The sequence below is a fragment of the Nerophis lumbriciformis genome, linkage group LG19 (genome assembly GCF_033978685.3).
Source record: "Nerophis lumbriciformis linkage group LG19, RoL_Nlum_v2.1, whole genome shotgun sequence".
Taxonomy (NCBI): domain Eukaryota; kingdom Metazoa; phylum Chordata; class Actinopteri; order Syngnathiformes; family Syngnathidae; genus Nerophis; species Nerophis lumbriciformis.
Window position 1 is genome coordinate 41,911,625 of NC_084566.2, and position 17,500 is coordinate 41,929,124.

General features: G+C 39.0%; 1 protein-coding gene across 1 annotated transcript in view; it reads right to left on the reverse strand.

Moving 5' to 3' along the window:
- LOC133618416 (elongation factor 2b) overlaps window positions 1-8,001 on the reverse strand; it is a 45,753-nt gene extending 37,752 nt beyond the window's left edge. Inside the window, exons 1-2 of the mRNA XM_061978750.2 lie at window positions 7,887-8,001; window positions 1-185 (exon numbers count right to left, since the gene is read on the reverse strand). The exon at window positions 1-185 is cut by the window's left edge and continues 30 nt beyond it. Of these exons, the coding sequence (XP_061834734.1) occupies window positions 1-185; window positions 7,887-7,889 (188 nt within the window). The 5' untranslated portion in view covers window positions 7,890-8,001. The remainder of the gene's footprint in view (window positions 186-7,886) is intronic.
- Window positions 8,002-17,500: the final 9,499 nt, after the last annotated feature.

Genomic DNA, 17,500 nt, shown 5'->3' on the forward strand with positions numbered 1-17,500 from the left:
TCGTCTTTGCGCGTGTCCGTGAAGCGAGTCTCTCCGGCGCGCGACGAGGCGATGATGCCCGCCTTGGACACCAGCGAGTCCGTCAGCGTGGACTTGCCGTGGTCCACGTGGGCGATCACGGACATGTTCCTGATGTTGGACTTCTTGTCCATGATGGCTCGGATCTGATCCACAGTGAAGTTCACCTGGCGGGGGGGGGGAGAAGGAGAGCCGTGGTGACGTGAAGGGCGAGAAGAGGCGCACCTGAATCCGGGACCTCTTAGTCCGCGCGGCCTCGGTCTGCAACCTTTGCCAGCAGCGTTATATAAAGAAAGTCATTTAGAAACTGAATCCTTCACGACTGAGCCAAATATTTGATATTCGCCTACAAGCTGCAGACTTCTGCTTCCTTAGCAGCAATACAGCAATATTTCAAGCAAGTGTGCTAACTTTTTTTTGTACTGAATAAGGAAAAAATGTGCGAGAATTAAACCAAATTCAATGAACATCAGCAAATGTTTATAAAAATATTGTTTTTTTTAGCTTTTGTGCTACATGTGACCAAGCAAATAGTTGCTAGTGTTACAGTCGTCTCTCATTTATCGTCGTTAATTATTATTTATAAATGAAATATTTCAAAATTTGGAGCAAAAAAAAAAAAAAAGTATTTAAAGGAGCCATATGCATACCTGCCAACTATTCCGGTTTTCCCGTAATTCGTACGGTTTTCATCAACCTATTCCGGGTTACGGTTGCAGTGATAAAAAATACGGTTTTTCATTAATTTAAAAAAAAAAAAACGGTGAAAACTACGCGAATTGCACCTTGTGCAGACAAGATTTTTCGATCGGACACGGAGGAATTAGCGATGTAAAAGACCACGTTGGGACAAAAAAACACAAGTCTAATGCCGTTGCTAGCGATACAAGTGGAAAACTTTCAACGTTTTTCGTCGCCCAAACAGATTCTTTGGATGTGATAAATGCCGAAGTTTTATTTACGGAGGCAATAATTGAGCATGGACTTCCAATCGCACTGGCTGATCACATGGGACAGTTAAATGTTTGTAATGCAACCTTTAAAAATCATTACGCGGTGATCGCGGTCCCAAAAATAAACTTTTCTTGCATGATAATGTCCAGAAAAATTCGCTTTATATTACTATAGAGTCCTTTTAACGAATGAGTTTGATGGTTTATCACAAACCTTAAATGAAAGAAGTCCTTTGTTCTCCTGCACCATGCATGCGCTTTGGCCTTGCTTCGTGTTTGGTGCACAATCCTGTCGGCTGTATTTCACAGCACGACATACTGTTAAAAGTGTTTATACTATTTATGCTTTCAAGTCCAAGTTGAAGAAATCTTGTTAAATGTTGACAGCATAACTACCAAAATACAGAAGTATGTCCTTAATATTTGTGCAGTGCTATTTCTGTTGAAAAGTTAAAATGATTACATTAGAGATGTGATGTGCCACTTTTCAAGTGTCTGGTGGCTTAAATTAATTTTCATTAATTTTTCATATTTTAAATTCTTTTGAAAGGCTTACAAAAAAACTACATTTGAATTGTAATTCCATGCTATTGACAGGACTATTAATTTTAATGAAGTTAGCTTACCATGTTTACAGTATGATAATTGTGATAGAAATGTGAATTTTAGGCACAGAATATTTTTTACAATTGAACAAGGCAGTAGATTATACAAGCTTGGACAGAAAGTTAATAATGACACCAATTTTTTTTTTAATGGAATTGTTTAGTACGGTTTTATCATTTGTTTACTGTAAAAAGTGTTTATACTGTTTATACTTTCAATGAACAAATTGAAGTCTTGTGAAAGGTTGACAGGATAACTGGCATTAACTGTCAAAATAATTTCAAACTATTGAAGTTAGCTTACAGAATAAACATGTCAATCAACCCATATGATTTTTGCTGTAATATTTTTGTTTTGAAAAGTCACTGTGACTGATAGAAAAGTGATGGTTTTAGCAACATTTTAACCTGTCTGAATGCTAATAATCATTTTGCGTCGGGGGGCGAAGCCCTGAACCCTCCACCAGGACTTTGTCCTGGACCTACCGGGGCCTGCGGCCCTTGGACCCTGGCTACTAGGTTTTTCTGATTTCAAAAGTTGGCAGGTATGCATATGTAATAATTTCATGTTATTTTCCATTACCTATATAACTGATAACAGTAGTTCAGCCGGGATATGCTCATTTCTAAATTAGATTTACAGCCCCGAAATCTTATTGTTTTCATCTCGATGCCCCGCCCTCCACCATTTGGCCATCTTGGTCTGGCTACGGCCACTGGTAAAGTTACTAAACATGTCAGACCTTAGTCCATCTAAAAGTTACAATCCTCAATAGAGATGTCCGATAAATGCTTTAAAATGTGATATCGGAAATTATCGGTATCGGTTTCACAAAGTAAAATGTATGACTTTTTAAAACGCCGCTGTGTACACGGACGTAGGGAGAAGTACAGAGCGCCAATAAACCTTAAAGGCACTGCCTTTGCGTGCCGGCCCAATCACATAATATCTACAGCTTTTCACACACACAAGTGAATGCAAGGCATACTTGGTCAACAGCCATACAGGTCACACTGAGGGTGGCCGTTAGTGATGGGTTGATGAGGCGTCATGAAGCGTTTCGACACATTGCAAAACTGTACTGATACTGTGTCGATACTGTGTCACTAAATACTGACATCTGCTGGACATTAAAAATCCCTACAGGCAACCTATGGACCGACTCAACTGACACTGATTTGATGCCCTAGTACAGGGGTCACCAACCTTTTTGAAACCAAAAACTACTTCTTGGGTACTGATTAATGCGAAGGGCGACCAGTTTGATACACACTTAAATAAATAAATATATTGTCATTTGTAAGTTACACGTAAGTGTGATTTAAACAATAGCTAAATAAATACATTTATATATATAAAAAAAATGGGTATTTCTGTCTGTCATTCTGTCGTACATTTTTTTTTTCCTTTTACGGAAGGTTTTTTGTAGAGAATAAATGATGAAAAAAACCCACTTAATTGAACGGTTTAAAAGAGGAGAAAACACGAAAAAAATTAAAATAAAATTTTGAAACATAGTTTATCTTCAATTTCGACTCTTTAAAATTCAAAATTCAACCGACAAAAAGAAGAGAAAAACTAGCTAATTTGAATCTTTTTGAAAAAAAAAATAATTTTATGGGACATCATTAGTCATTTTTCCTGATTAAGATACATTTAAGAATTTTGATGACATGTTTTAAATTGGTTAAAATCCAATCTGCACTTTGTTAGAATATTGAACAAATTGGACCAAGCTATATTTCTAACAAAGACAAATCAGTATTTCTTCTAGATTTTCCAGAACAAACATTTGAAAAGAAATTCAAAATACTTTGAAATAAGATTTAAATTTGATTCTACAGATTTTCTAGATTTGCCAGAATAATTTTTTTTGAATTTTAATCATAGTAAGTTTGAAGAAATATTTCACAAATATTCTTCGTCGAAAAACCAGAAGCTAAAATATTTATTATTCTTTACAATAAAAAAAAAAAAAAAATTTTTACTTGAACATTGATTTAAATTGTCAGGAAAAAAGAGGAAGAAATTTAAAAGGTAAAAAGGTATATTTGTTTAAAAATCCTAAAATCATTTTTAAGGTTGTATTTTTTCTCTAAAATTGTATTTCTAAAAGTAATAAGAAGCAAAGTAAAAAAAAAAAAATGAATTTATTTAAACAAGTGAAGACCCATCCATCCATCCATTTTCTACCGCTTATTCCAAGTGAAGACCAAGTCTTTAAAATATTTTCTTGGATTTTCAAATTCTATTTGAGTTTTGTCTCTTTTAGAATTAAAAATGTCGAGCAAAGCGAGACCAGCTTGCTAGTAAATAAATACAATTTAAAAAATAGAGGCAGCTCACTGGTAAGTGCTGCTCTTTGAGCTATTTTTAGAACAGGCTTATCTGGTCCTTACGGGCTACCTGGTGACCGCGGGCACCGCGTTGGTGACCCCTGCCCTAGTATATACAATAATATAAACCAAGTCATTGTATTTCATTTAGGATTATTTCATATCTTCATTTAAATAAAAATATTTTTTTTATCTTTTTTAGATACAGTCAATAAATAATGTGAACATGTATCATAACATGGAAATCTAAGAGAACGTGTTGTGGATGATTGTGGACTGGGAATTTTTTTAATTTTATTTTTTTACACATTTTTATTAAAAAAAAAAAAAAAAAAGTTTTTCCGACGTATTACATTTTAGACGATTTCTCTTCTTAGTTATTATTTCTCCGGCTGTAGAAAAGAGCCGCTCACAGGGCACAGAGGAGGCGACACAGTTGGCGTATCGGTCACGTGACCAAAACAGCTCATGATCGGTCACGTGACTTTCTAAAAGCGGTACGCGCACTGACACAGGGTTTTGCTCTATGAGCTCGACGCATGCGCCGATGCATCGGTGTTGCCGGACCCATCACTAGTGGCCGTATAAACAACTTTAACACTGTTACAAATATGCGCCACACTGTGAACCCACACCAAACAGGAATGACAAACACATTTCGGGAGAACATCCGCACCGTAACACAACAGAACAAATACCCAGAATCCCTTGCAGCACTAACTCTTTCGGGACGCTACAATATACACCCCCCCGCCCACCTCAACCTCCTCATGCTCTCTCAGGGAGAGCAGGTCCCAAATTCCAAGCTGCTGTTTTGAGGCATGTTAAAAAAAATAATGCACTTTGTGACTTCAATAATAAATATGGCAGTGCCATGTTGGCATTTTTTTTTGCTATAACTTGAGTTGATTTATTTTGGAAAACCTTGTTACATTGTTTAATGCATCCAGCGGGGCATCACAAGAAAATTAGGCATAATAATGTGTTAATTCCACTACTGTATATATCGATATCAGTTGATATCGGAATCTGAGTTGGACAATATTGGAATATCGGCAAAAAAGCCATTATCGGACATCTCTATAAATAACATACTGTAATTTGATTTTGATATAAAAAAAATGATTTGAACACCAATGTGTTGACCGATGAACATTATCACATTAATTATTTAGAAAATATAAGAAAATAAAGATGGAATATTATTAACCGCAACATGTACGTGTAAAAACAACATTATGATTTGTACAATATCAGAATATACTCGTTCTATTTTTAAACAAAGAAAACAATCTGAAGTTGTCTTTATTTTTAAGTTATCGTTTCGGGAGAACATCCGCACCGTTAACACAACAGAACTAATACCCAGAATCCCTTGCAGCACTAACTCTTTCGGGACGCTACAATAATACACCCCCCCGCCCACCTCAACCTCCTCATGCTCTCTCAGGGAGAGCAGGTCCCAAATTCCAAGCTGCTGTTTTGAGGCATGTTAAAAAAAAATAATGCACTTTGTGACTTCAATAATAAATATGGCAGTGCCATGTTGGCATTTTTTTTTGCCATAACTTGAGTTGATTTATTTTTGGAAAACCTTGTTACATTGTTTAATGCATCCAGCGCGGCATCACAACAAAATTAGGCACAATAATGTGTTCATTCCACCACTGTATATATCGGTATCGGTTGATATCGGAATCGGTAATTAAGAGTCGGAATATCAGCAAAAAAGCCATTATCGGACATCTCTATAAATAACATACTGTACTTTGATTTTGATATAAAAAAATTATTTGAACACCAATGTGTTGACCGATGAACATTATCACATTAATTATTTAGAAAATATAAGAAAATAAAGATGGAATATTATTAACTGCAACATGTACGTGTAAAAACAACATTATGATTTGTACAATATCAGAATATGCTCGTTCTATTTTTAAACAAAGAAAACAATCTGAAGTTGTCTTTATTTTTAAGTTATCGTTTCGGGAGAACATCCGCACCGTAACACGACAGAACAAATACCCAGAATCCCTTGCAGCACTAACTCTTTCGGGACGCTACAATAATACACCCCCCGCCCACCTCAACCTCCTCATGCTCTCTCAGGGAGAGCAGGTCCCAAATTCCAAGCTGCTGTTTTGAGGCATGTTAAAAAAAAAAAATGCACTTTGTGACTTCAATAAGAAATATGGCAGTGCCATGTTGGCATTTTTTTTGCCATAACTTGAGTTGATTTATTTTGGAAAACCTTGTTAAATTGTTTAATACATCCAGCGGGGCATCACAACAAAATTAGGCATAATAATGTGTTCATTCCACCACTGTATATATCGGTATCAGTTGATATCGGAATCTGAGTGTCAGGACTAGGACTTTGGCTTGGTTTGTTCTCCCGTGGTGCAAATGAACTGGACTGGTCATGGCGTGAAGGTAAATACATGATTTATTTAAACTATCAAAAAAGGAATAAACGAAAAGCGAGCACAGGGGCGGAGGTACAAAACTAGACTTTAAACACAAAACTTGCACATTGGCAGAAACTATGAACAATTAAACAAAACACTAACTGTGGCTTAACAAACAAAAACTTACTTGGCATGGAACCGGCATGAAAAAAAGAGTAGCAAGGGTCATCAGGGTGTGGAGAGTGTGCAGGAGCATAAATGCGGGGATGTCGTCAGGACGAACAACAGAAAATGAATGAACTTAAATACTATGGACATGATTAGTGAATGCAGGTGCGTGACTCAAAACGTGAAACAGGTGCGTGACGTGACAGGTGAAAACTAATGGTTGCTATGGTGACAAGAGTGCACAATGAGTCCAAACGTGGAACAGGTGCGTGACGTGACAGGTGAAACTAATGGTTGCTATGGTGACAAAACAAAACAAAAGTGCACAAAAAGTCCAAAATTTAAACCGAACATTACTAAAACAAAACATGATCACACAGACATGACACTGAGTTGGACAATATTGGAATATCGGCAAAAAAGCCATTATCGGACATCTCTATAAATAACATACTGTAATTTGATTTTGATATAAAAAAAATGATTTGAACACCAATGTGTTGACCGATGAACATTTTCACATTAATTATTTAGAAAATATAAGAAAATAAAGATGGAATATTATTAACTGCAACATGTACGTGTAAAAACAACATTATGATTTGTACAACATCAGAATATGCTTCTATTTTTAAACAAAGAAAACAATCTGAAGTTGTCTTTATTTTTAAGTTATCGTGCCGTGATTTTACCAGTCCGGCCCACTTGGGAGTAGACTTTTCTCCATGTGGCCCCCCATTCTAAAATGACTTTGACACCCCTGGTATGAAGCCAGGTTAAAAGGCCTTTTTTGAATTATTATTTAATATTTTTAGCATTTTTTTGAATGATTATTTGAAGTGTTTCTGCAGTCCTGATAAAGTTAAAGCAATGTTTCTCAGACAGTGTCAGTCAAAAACTGAGAATTGTTACTCTAATAAACTATTTAGTGGCGATAAAAACATACAATTATGAAGAAATGTGCATTCATTTGATTAAATGGACAAAAAGTGCTTATTGTTTACATGTTCCAAATCCTTTTCAAGCAACAGCGAGAGAATTCCCCTTCAAAATAAAACGACGAGAAATGAATATAAAATGCGTAGTGGCTGCTACTTCCTGACTATATGCAACGGTCTATTTTTGATCCCACGACGTGTTGTGTCACGCGTCGTCACGCCAGCAGCAACGTGTTTAGTAAACACGATGAGAAATGTAAAAAATACACACTATTAATGCACAGGAGGTCAGAAAGTAGGCCGAGTTTCGTGAAGTCTCGCAGATTTTTCATCATCTCTCGATGTCGCGTCGCGTCACGCACAAAAACCGCACCACGCGAGCATCATCCACGCACTTTGCGTGCGTACATTCGAGACACCCACGCACGACGACACGAGTCGACACCAACTCACCATTTTGGCCACTAGAAGCGGTGCGTGTCCGTGGTGGTGTTGCCGCGGGTGACGACAGGCAGACAGGCAGGAAGGCAGACAGACAGGCAGGCAGGCAGCCGCGGTGTTGCGTGCGGAGAAGCTGCGGCTTTTTTTCAGCTGCGCTGCGGTAAGAAGTGCGCGGCGCTGCAGTGCCGCTTCAGTGCGGCAGGGGGTGCTGCCGTGCAGCTTTGAATGGGCGTGTCGGGTACGACAGAGCAAGGGTCCACAACCACCGGGCCGCGGCCCGGTACCGGTCGGTGGATCGATTGGTACCGGGCCGCACAAGAAATTAAAAAAATAAAAATAATTTTATTTTTTATTAAATCAACATAAACACAAGATACACTTACAATTAGTGCACCAACCAAAAAACCTCCCTCCCCCATTTACACTCATTCACCCCCATTTACATTCATTCGGGTTGTTTCTTTCTGTTATTAATATTCTGGTAGGTTCCTACATTATATATCAATATATATCAATACAGTCTGCAAGGGATACAGTCCGTAAGCACACATGATTGTGCGTGCTGCTGGTCCACTAATAGTACTAACCTTTAACACTTAATTTCACTCATTTTCATTAATTACCGTATTTTCCGCACTATAAGGCGCACCGGATTATTAGCCGCACCTTCAATGAATTACATATTTCATAACTTTGTCCACCAATAAGCCGCCCCGGATTATAAGCCGCGCCTACGCTGCGCTAAAGGGAATGTCAAAAAAACAGTCAGATAGTTCAGTCAAACTTTAATAATATATTGAAAACCAGCGTTCTAACAACTCTGTCCCAAAATGTACGCAAATGTGCAATCACAAACATAGTAAAATTCAAAATGGTGTAGAGCAATAGCAACATAATGTTGCTCGAACGTTAATGTCACAACACACAAAATAAACATAGCGCTCACCTTCTGAAGTTATTCTTCATTCGTAAATCCTTCGAATTCTTCGTCTTCGGTGTCCGAATTGAAAAGTTGCGCAAGCGTGGGATGCAAAATGGCCGGTTCCGTCTCGTCGAAGTCAGTGTCGCTGTTGTTGTCCAGTAGTTCTGTGAATCCTGCCTTCCGGAAAGCTCGGACCACAGTTGTGACCGAAATATCTGCCCAGGCATTTACGATCCACTGGCAGATGTTGGCGTATGTCGTCCGGCGCTGTCTGCCCGTCTTAGTGAAGGTGTGTTCGCCTTCGGAGCTGTGTGAAAAAAGCCACCCGGCCTCTTCGCGTAAACTTCCCTTAACCACTCGCTCATCTTTTCTTCATCCATCCATCCCTTCGAGTTAGCTTTTATGATGACGCCGGCTGGAAAGGTCTCTTTTGGCAAGGTCTTCCTTTTGAATATCACCATGGGTGGAAGTTTCTGGCCATTAGCATGGCAAGCTAGAACCACAGTGAAGGATGACTTCTCATTCCCTGTAGTGCGAATATTCACCGTACGTGCTCCCGTTCCACAGTGCGGTTCACAGGAATATCAGTTGCTGTGAAATACGGTAGTAATCCGTGTGCGGATGGAGAGATTGCGTCTTTTTATGAACCGGATCCTTGTCGCTTAGTAGGAGCCATTTTGTGGTCTTTACAGATGTAAACAGGAAATGAAACGTACGGTGATATCCGCGCGTTTTTTCTTCTTCTTCCGGGGGCGGGTGGTTGCTTACAGTAGAAGAAGAAGCGCTTCCTGTTCTATGGGGGCGGGTGCTTTCCTTGGCGGTTGCTTGCGTAGAAGAAGAAGCGCTTCCTGTTCTACCGGGGAAAAAGATGGCGGCTGTTTACCGAAGTTGCGAGATCGAAACTTTATGAAAATGAATCGTAATAAAGCGCACCGGGTTATAAGGCGCACTGTCAGCTTTTGAGAAAATGTGTGGTTTTTAGGTGCGCCTTATAGTGCGGAAAATACGGTACTAGTTTCCATTTAACGGTTTTTATATTGTTTTACTTTCTTTTTTTATTCAAGAAAATGTTTTTAATTTATTTATCTTATTTTTTAATTTTATTTATCTTATTTTTTACATTTAAAAAAAAAAAAAAAGGACCTTATCCTCACCATACCTGGTTGTCCAAATTAGGCATAATAATGTGTTAATTCCACGACTGTATATATCGGTATCGGTTGATATTGATAGTGAGTGGACAATATCGGAATATCTGATATCGGCAAAAAAGCCATTATCGGACATCCCTAATATTGATATATAACAGGGGTCCTCAAGTACAAATCTTGAAGGTCCACAAATGTTTTTTTGAAACAGGCTGGGTCCGTTTATTATCGGTCAAGCTTATATAGTAGCAGGAGGTAGGTAGTAGTTTAACATTTTCTTAAAATTAACAAAAATAAAATAAATATCCAATAAAATACATGAAATATTTTCTTTGAAACAAAAATAAATAAGAACTTAAATAAAACTTTCAGTTTTAACGAAAAATAAATACTTTTAAACACAACCCTCCTATCCCTGGTAAACACATGACCTCAACAGATCTCATTCATGTGCAAATATAACTATGGTACAGTGCATCCCCATTGTGTAAAACACAGCTGCTCAATGGGAAAATTGGGCTCTTGGGGTTCAAACCAAGACTTTGAACTTTGGCACAAAACATTTGATGATTATTGCCACTGAATAAATCCAGGCCAGTGTCATGAAGTACACTTCTCTGAAATCATGAGAAGTGTACTCATGATTTCAGAGTACACTTCTCAAAGATTTGCACAAAGGACAGATTGGTGGATTATGCAGTGATAAGATATCAGGCCAGGGTGGTGTTCTCTCAGACGTGGAACCAGTCCCTTCTCTCTCCCCAACATGGCTGGAGCTCCATCAGTAGCAATGGACACAACTTTCTTCAGATCTATCCCTTTTTCATTCAGCATTTCTGATATTGCTTTATAGATGTATTCTCCCCTTGTTTGTCCACTGAGGTTTGCCAGGCTCAAAACATCTTCAATAAACTCCCCCTTTTCCTCATCATAATACCTCACAAACACCAACAACTGAGCATTTTGTCAGTGGTGTCAGTGGACTCATCCACTGCTAGGGATATGCACTCTGCATTTTTTTTTCCATCACAAAGCTGCTTGGACAAATCACCAGCCAGTATTTCAGCACGTCTGGTAGCTGTGGCATCAGAGAGTGGGATTTGATTTATTTTAGCTGTCATTTCCTCCTTTTCTTTGCCTTAAAACATGGCACCCATCACTTCAGTCAAGCATTATTTAATTATTTCTGCATCAGAGAATGGCTTCTTGTGTTTACTCAAAACCCATGTTGCTATTTGTTGCTGTGTCATAGATTTAACAAAAATCTTGCTTGATGTTTCATATGACTTTTTCAGCCTCGTGATTTATTTTTTTCTTAGCTCTGAATCATGAGGAAATGTCTCTTCAAATTCGCGGTGCTCTTTCAGATAGTGACGTTTCAGATTGTCACTTTTCACCAGAGCAACAGTAGTGTTGCATATTAGACACATTGGTCTGGTACTTGCAGTAGGTAGGATGAAAACATATTGCTCTGTCCATTCTTCCTTGAAACGTCGGTTTTCCCTGTCCACCTTTCTTTTACCACCCTGAGCCAACTTGGAGCATGCCATTGTGATTTGATTTACATTCAGTGACTGATGAGTGAACAGTTAGCGAAGTAGCGATACGAGACAACTGTGTGCCTGCAGCGAAAGGTTCCATGCACTGAGCACATGTGTATGACCCAGGTGGTAACAGCCTATCAGCGCGTCGTTGTGAGAGAGATGACAACCCATACCCCGGAATCAGCCAATCAGAGTGGCGTTCTCTCGCTCTCACTCCGTCTCTCTCTCTTTCTCTCTCTGAGAGGGAGAGAGAGAGAGAGAGACGGAGTGAGTGAGACACGGAGAAGTGTAAACGAAACCTGGAGATATTTGACTAAAAACAACAAAGAACGTTGACTTGCGCTAGCGATAACTCAAAGATAGATACAATGATTATATTTTTTTATATTAATTATAATTATAATAATAAAAAAATATTTTTTTATTTTTTTTTTACTATAATTCGTGCTGGGTCCGGACGGACACGTCGCTGGGTCCGGACATGGACCGCGGTCCGCCTGTTGAGGATCACTGATATATAATGTAGAAACCAGAATATTATTAACAGAAAGAAACAACCCTTTTGTGTGAATGAGTGTGAATGAGTGTAAATGGGGGAGGGAGTTTTTTGGGGTTGGTGCACTAATTGTAAGTGTATCTTGTGTTTTTATGTTGATTTAATAAAACTTAAAAAAATTTGTTTTTTTTAATTAATTTTTTTATTTTTTTATTTCTTGTGCGGCCCGGTGGTTGGGGACCATTGCTCTAGAGCAGTGTTTTTCAACCACTGTGCCGCGGCACACATGTGCCGTCAGATACAGTCTGATGTGCCGTGGGAGATTTTCTAATTTCACCTATTTGGGTTGAAAATATGTTTTGCAAAGCAGTAATTCTAGTCTGCAAATGATGTGTTGTTGTTGAGTGTCGGTGCTGTCTAGAGCTCGGCAGAGTAACCGTGTAATACTCTTCCATATCAGTAGGTGGCAGCAGGTAGCTAATTGCATTGTAGATGTCGGAAACAGCGGGAGGCAGGGTGCAGGTAAAAAGGTGTCTAATGCTTTAACCAAAAAATAAACAAAAGGTGAGTGCCCCTAAGAAAAGGCATTGAAGCTTAGGGAAGGCTATGCAGAACGAAACTAAAACTGAACTGGCTACAAAGTAAACAGAATGCTGGACGACAGCAAAGACTTACTGTAGAGCAAATACGGCGTCCACAATGTACATCCAAACATGACATGACAATCAACAATGTCCCCACAAAAAAGGATAAAAACAACAGAAATATTCTTGATTGCTAAAACAAAGTAGATGCGGGAAATATCACTCAAAAGGAAGACATGAAACTGCTACAGGAAAATACCAAAAAAAAAAGAGAAAAAGCCACCAAAATAGGAGCGCAATACAAGAAGTAAAACACTACACAGCAAAAAAATGAAAAAATGCGGAGGCACACCACCAGCAGAAATCATTAAAAAAACGAGTTGACAGTAAAAAGTCGTCGTCGCAATTGTTGGATATGACTTTAAAGCATAACCAAGCATGCATCACTATAGCTCTTGTCTCAAAGTAGGTGTACTGTCACCACCTGTCACATCACACCCTGACTTATTTGGACTTTTTTGCTGTTTTCCTGTGTGTAGTGTTTTACTTCTTGTCCTGCGCTCCTATTTTGGTGGCTTTTTCTCTCTTTTTTTGGTATTTTCCTGTAGCAGTTTCATGTCTTCCTTTGAGTGATATTTCCCGCATCTACTTTGTTTTAGCAATCAAGAATATTTCAGTTGTTTTTAATCCTTCTTTGTGGGGACATTGTCGATTGTCATGTCATGTTTGGATGTACTTTGTGGACGCTGTCTTTGCTCCGCAGTAAGTCTTTGCTGTCGTCCAGCATTCTGTTTTTGTTGACTTTGTAGCCAGTTCAGTTTTAGTCTTGTTCTACATAGCCATGCCTAAGCTTCAATGCCTTTTCTTAGGGGCACTCACATTTTGTTTATTTTTGGTTTAAGCATGAGATACCTTTTTACCTGCACCCTGCCTCCCGCTGTTTCCGACATCTACAAAGCAATTAGCTACCTGCTGCCACCTACTGATATGGAAGAGTATTACACGGTTACTCTGCCGAGCTCTAGACAGCACCGACACTCAACAACAACACATCATTTGCAGACTATAATTACTGCTTTGCAAAGACTATTTTTAACCCAAATAGGTGAAATTACATAATCTCCCACGGGCCGTGAGATAATCTCCCAGTGTGCCGTGAGATACACGGCACACCAGACACCAGATATATACGGCTTTTCACACACACAAGTGAATGCAAGGCATACTTGGTCAACATCCATACAGGTTACACTGAGGGTGGCCGTATAAACAACTTTAACACTGTTACAAATATGTGCCACACTGTGAACCCACACCAAACAAGAATGACAAACACATTTCGGGAGAACATCCGCACTGTAACACAACATAAACACAACAGAACAAATACCCAGAATCTCTTGCAGCACTAACACTTCCGGGACGCTACAATGTAGGGGGGTGGGGGGATGTATATATTTTCAAGTATTTCTTATATATATATGTATTTTTACCATTTGTTTACTTATTTAACCTCTAAAGGCTTAGTGGCCACATGCGTGGACAGCACCTTTTAGCTCTTATTTCCAAAATTGTGTACACTACTGAATTGGGGTCTTATGGCCGCTTATGTGGACACTTATACTGCCATCTGGTGGTGTCAGAAGAGTATAACATACAATGGAATTTGGAAAGAAAAGTGTAAAAATAAGAATTATCATGTCACTACACATGAAGTACACGTTTGTGTACTTATGGACTAAGTACATCATATAAAAAGATGATTCTTAGTTTGTATTCTAATTAGGGTCCAATAAGCCCAAATAGCAAAGAGAAATAAAAAAAAAAACATGTAAACAAACTGCTTGGATGTGTAAGTTACCCAAGTCTTGGGCACTAATACACCCCCATACCATCACACATGCTGGCTTTTACACTTTGTGCCTAGAACAATCCGGATGGTTCTTTTCCTCTTTGGTCCGGAGGACACCACGTTCACAGTTTCCAAAAACAATTTGAAATGTGGATTTGTCAGACCACAGAACACTTTTCCACTTTGCATCAGTCCATCTTAGATGAGCTCGGGCCCAGCGAAGCCGGCGGCGTTTCTGGGTGTTGTTGATAAATGGCTTTCGCTTTGCATGGTAGAGTTTTAACTTGCACTTACAGATGTAGTAACCAACTGTAGTTACTGACCGTGTTTTTTTTTTTTTTATGTCTGGTGTTTCTGAGCCCATGTGGTGATATCCTTTACACACTTTTTGATGCAGTACCGCCTGAGGTATCGGAGGTCACGGGCATTCAATGTTGGTTTTCAGCCTTGCTGCTACGTGCAGTGATTTTCTCCAGTTTTTCTGAACCTTTTGATGATATTACGGAGCGTAGATGGTGCAATCCCTAAATTCCTTGCAATAGCTTGGTTGAGAAATGTTGTTCTTAAACAATTTGCTCATGCATTTGTTGACAAAGTGGTGACCCTCACCCTGTCCTTGTTTGTGAATGACTGAGCATTTCATGGAATCTACTTTTATACCCAATCATGGCACCCACCTGTTCCCAATTAGCCTGCTCACCTGTGGGATGTTCCACATAAGTGTTTGATGAGCATTCCTCAACTTTCTTAGTCTTTTTTGTCACGTGTGCCAGCTTTTTTGAAACATGTTGCAGGCATCAAATTCCAAAAGAGCTAATATTTGCAAAAAATAACAAAGTTTTCCAGTTCGAACGTTAAATATCTTGTCTTTGCAGTCTATTCAATTGCATATACAGGTAAAAGCCAGTAAATTAGAATATTTTGAAAAACTTGATTTATTTCAGTAATTGCATTCAAAAAGTGTAACTTGTACATTATATTTATTCATTGCACACAGACTGATGCATTCAAATGTTTATTTCATTTAATTTTGATGATTTGAAGTGGCAACAAATGAAAATCCAAAATTCCGTGTGTCACAAAATTAGAATATTACTTAAGGCTAATACAAAAAAGTGATTTTTAGAAATGTTGGCCAACTGAAAAGTATGAAAATGAAAAATATGAGCATGTACAATACTCAATACTTGGTTGGAGCTCCTTTTGCCTCAATTACTGCGTTAATGCGGCGTGGCATGGAGTCGATGAGTTTCTGGCACTGCTCAGGTGTTATGAGAGCCCAGGTTGCTCTGATAGTGGCCTTCAACTCTTCTGCGTTTTTGGGTCTGGCATTCTGCATCTTCCTTTTCACAATACCCCACAGATTTTCTATGGGGCTAAGGTCAGGGGAGTTGGCGGGCCAATTTAGAACAGAAATACCATGGTCCGTAAACCAGGCACGGGTAGATTTTGCGCTGTGTGCAGGCGCCAAGTCCTGTTGGAACTTGAAATCTCCATCTCCATAGAGCAGGTCAGCAGCAGGAAGCATGAAGTGCTCTAAAACTTGCTGGTAGACGGCTGCGTTGACCCTGGATCTCAGGAAACAGAGTGGACCGACACCAGCAGATGACATGGCACCCCAAACCATCACCAAACCATGCAAATTTTGCATTTCCTTTGGAAATCGAGGTCCCAGAGTCTGGAGGAAGACAGGAGAGGCACAGGATCCACGTTGCCTGAAGTCTAGTGTAAAGTTTCCACCATCAGTGATGGTTTGGGGTGCCATGTCATCTGCTGGTGTCGGTCCACTCTGTTTCCTGAGATCCAGGGTCAACGCAGCCGTCTACCAGCAAGTTTTAGAGCACTTCATGCTTCCTGCTGCTGACCTGCTCTATGGAGATGGAGATTTCAAGTTCCAACAGGACTTGGCGCCTGCACACAGCGCAAAATCTACCCGTGCCTGGTTTACGGACCATGGTATTTCTGTTCTAAATTGGCCCGCCAACTCCCCTGACCTTAGCCCCATAGAAAATCTGTGGGGTATTGTGAAAAGGAAGATGCAGAATGCCAGACCCAAAAACGCAGAAGAGTTGAAGGCCACTATCAGAGCAACCTGGGCTCTCATAACACCTGAGCAGTGCCAGAAACTCATCGACTCCATGCCACGCCGCATTAACGCAGTAATTGAGGCAAAAGGAGCTCCAACCAAGTATTGAGTATTGTACATGCTCATATTTTTCATTTTCATACTTTTCAGTTGGCCAACATTTCTAAAAATCCCTTTTTTGTATTAGCCTTAAGTAATATTCTAATTTTGTGACACACGGAATTTTGGATTTTCATTTGTTGCCACTTCAAATCATCAAAATTAAATGAAATAAACATTTGAATGCATCAGTCTGTGTGCAATGAATAAATATAATGTACAAGTTACACCTTTTGAATGCAATTACTGAAATAAATCAAGTTTTTCAAAATATTCTAATTTACTGGCTTTTACCTGTAAGTTGAAAAGGATTTTTGCAAATCATCGTATTCTGTTTTTATTTTAACGTGCCAACTTCACTGCTTTTGGGTTTTGTAGAAAATATTTGATCAGACTGCATTGTGCTGATTTACTGTACATTCTCTCTTATGTGTTTCACTTTGCATTTCCAGAAAATGCTTTATTCATTTTTTTCACCCTGCTTATCCCTAATTAGGTGATAAGAGCAAGCCAATATGCAAGTTCTAGGTAATCCTGATAAGCTGTTGTGCTTACACTCACTCACCTGTTTAGACGGGTCTGAACCAAACACACTCGTCACTGTCTCCTATTTTACACATGAGGAAAAATATGTTGTTGTTTTTTTTTAACTTCAAACTGGCGATAAAGGGACAGTCCATCGTAAGAAAATGTGATATTCCGTGCAAGGGAAGAGTTATCTTGTCCTGGTTTGGTGATATCTGCATGTACTTTGAGACACTCCACTCTGAAGATATGGCTGCAATAAAGATAGTAAAGCCCTGCTGCCATGCAAGTAAGATTATTATTGCACTGATAATGAGTGGATGCAGATAAAAGTACATCTTAATGTGATTGTTCAGTAAACATCATTCAT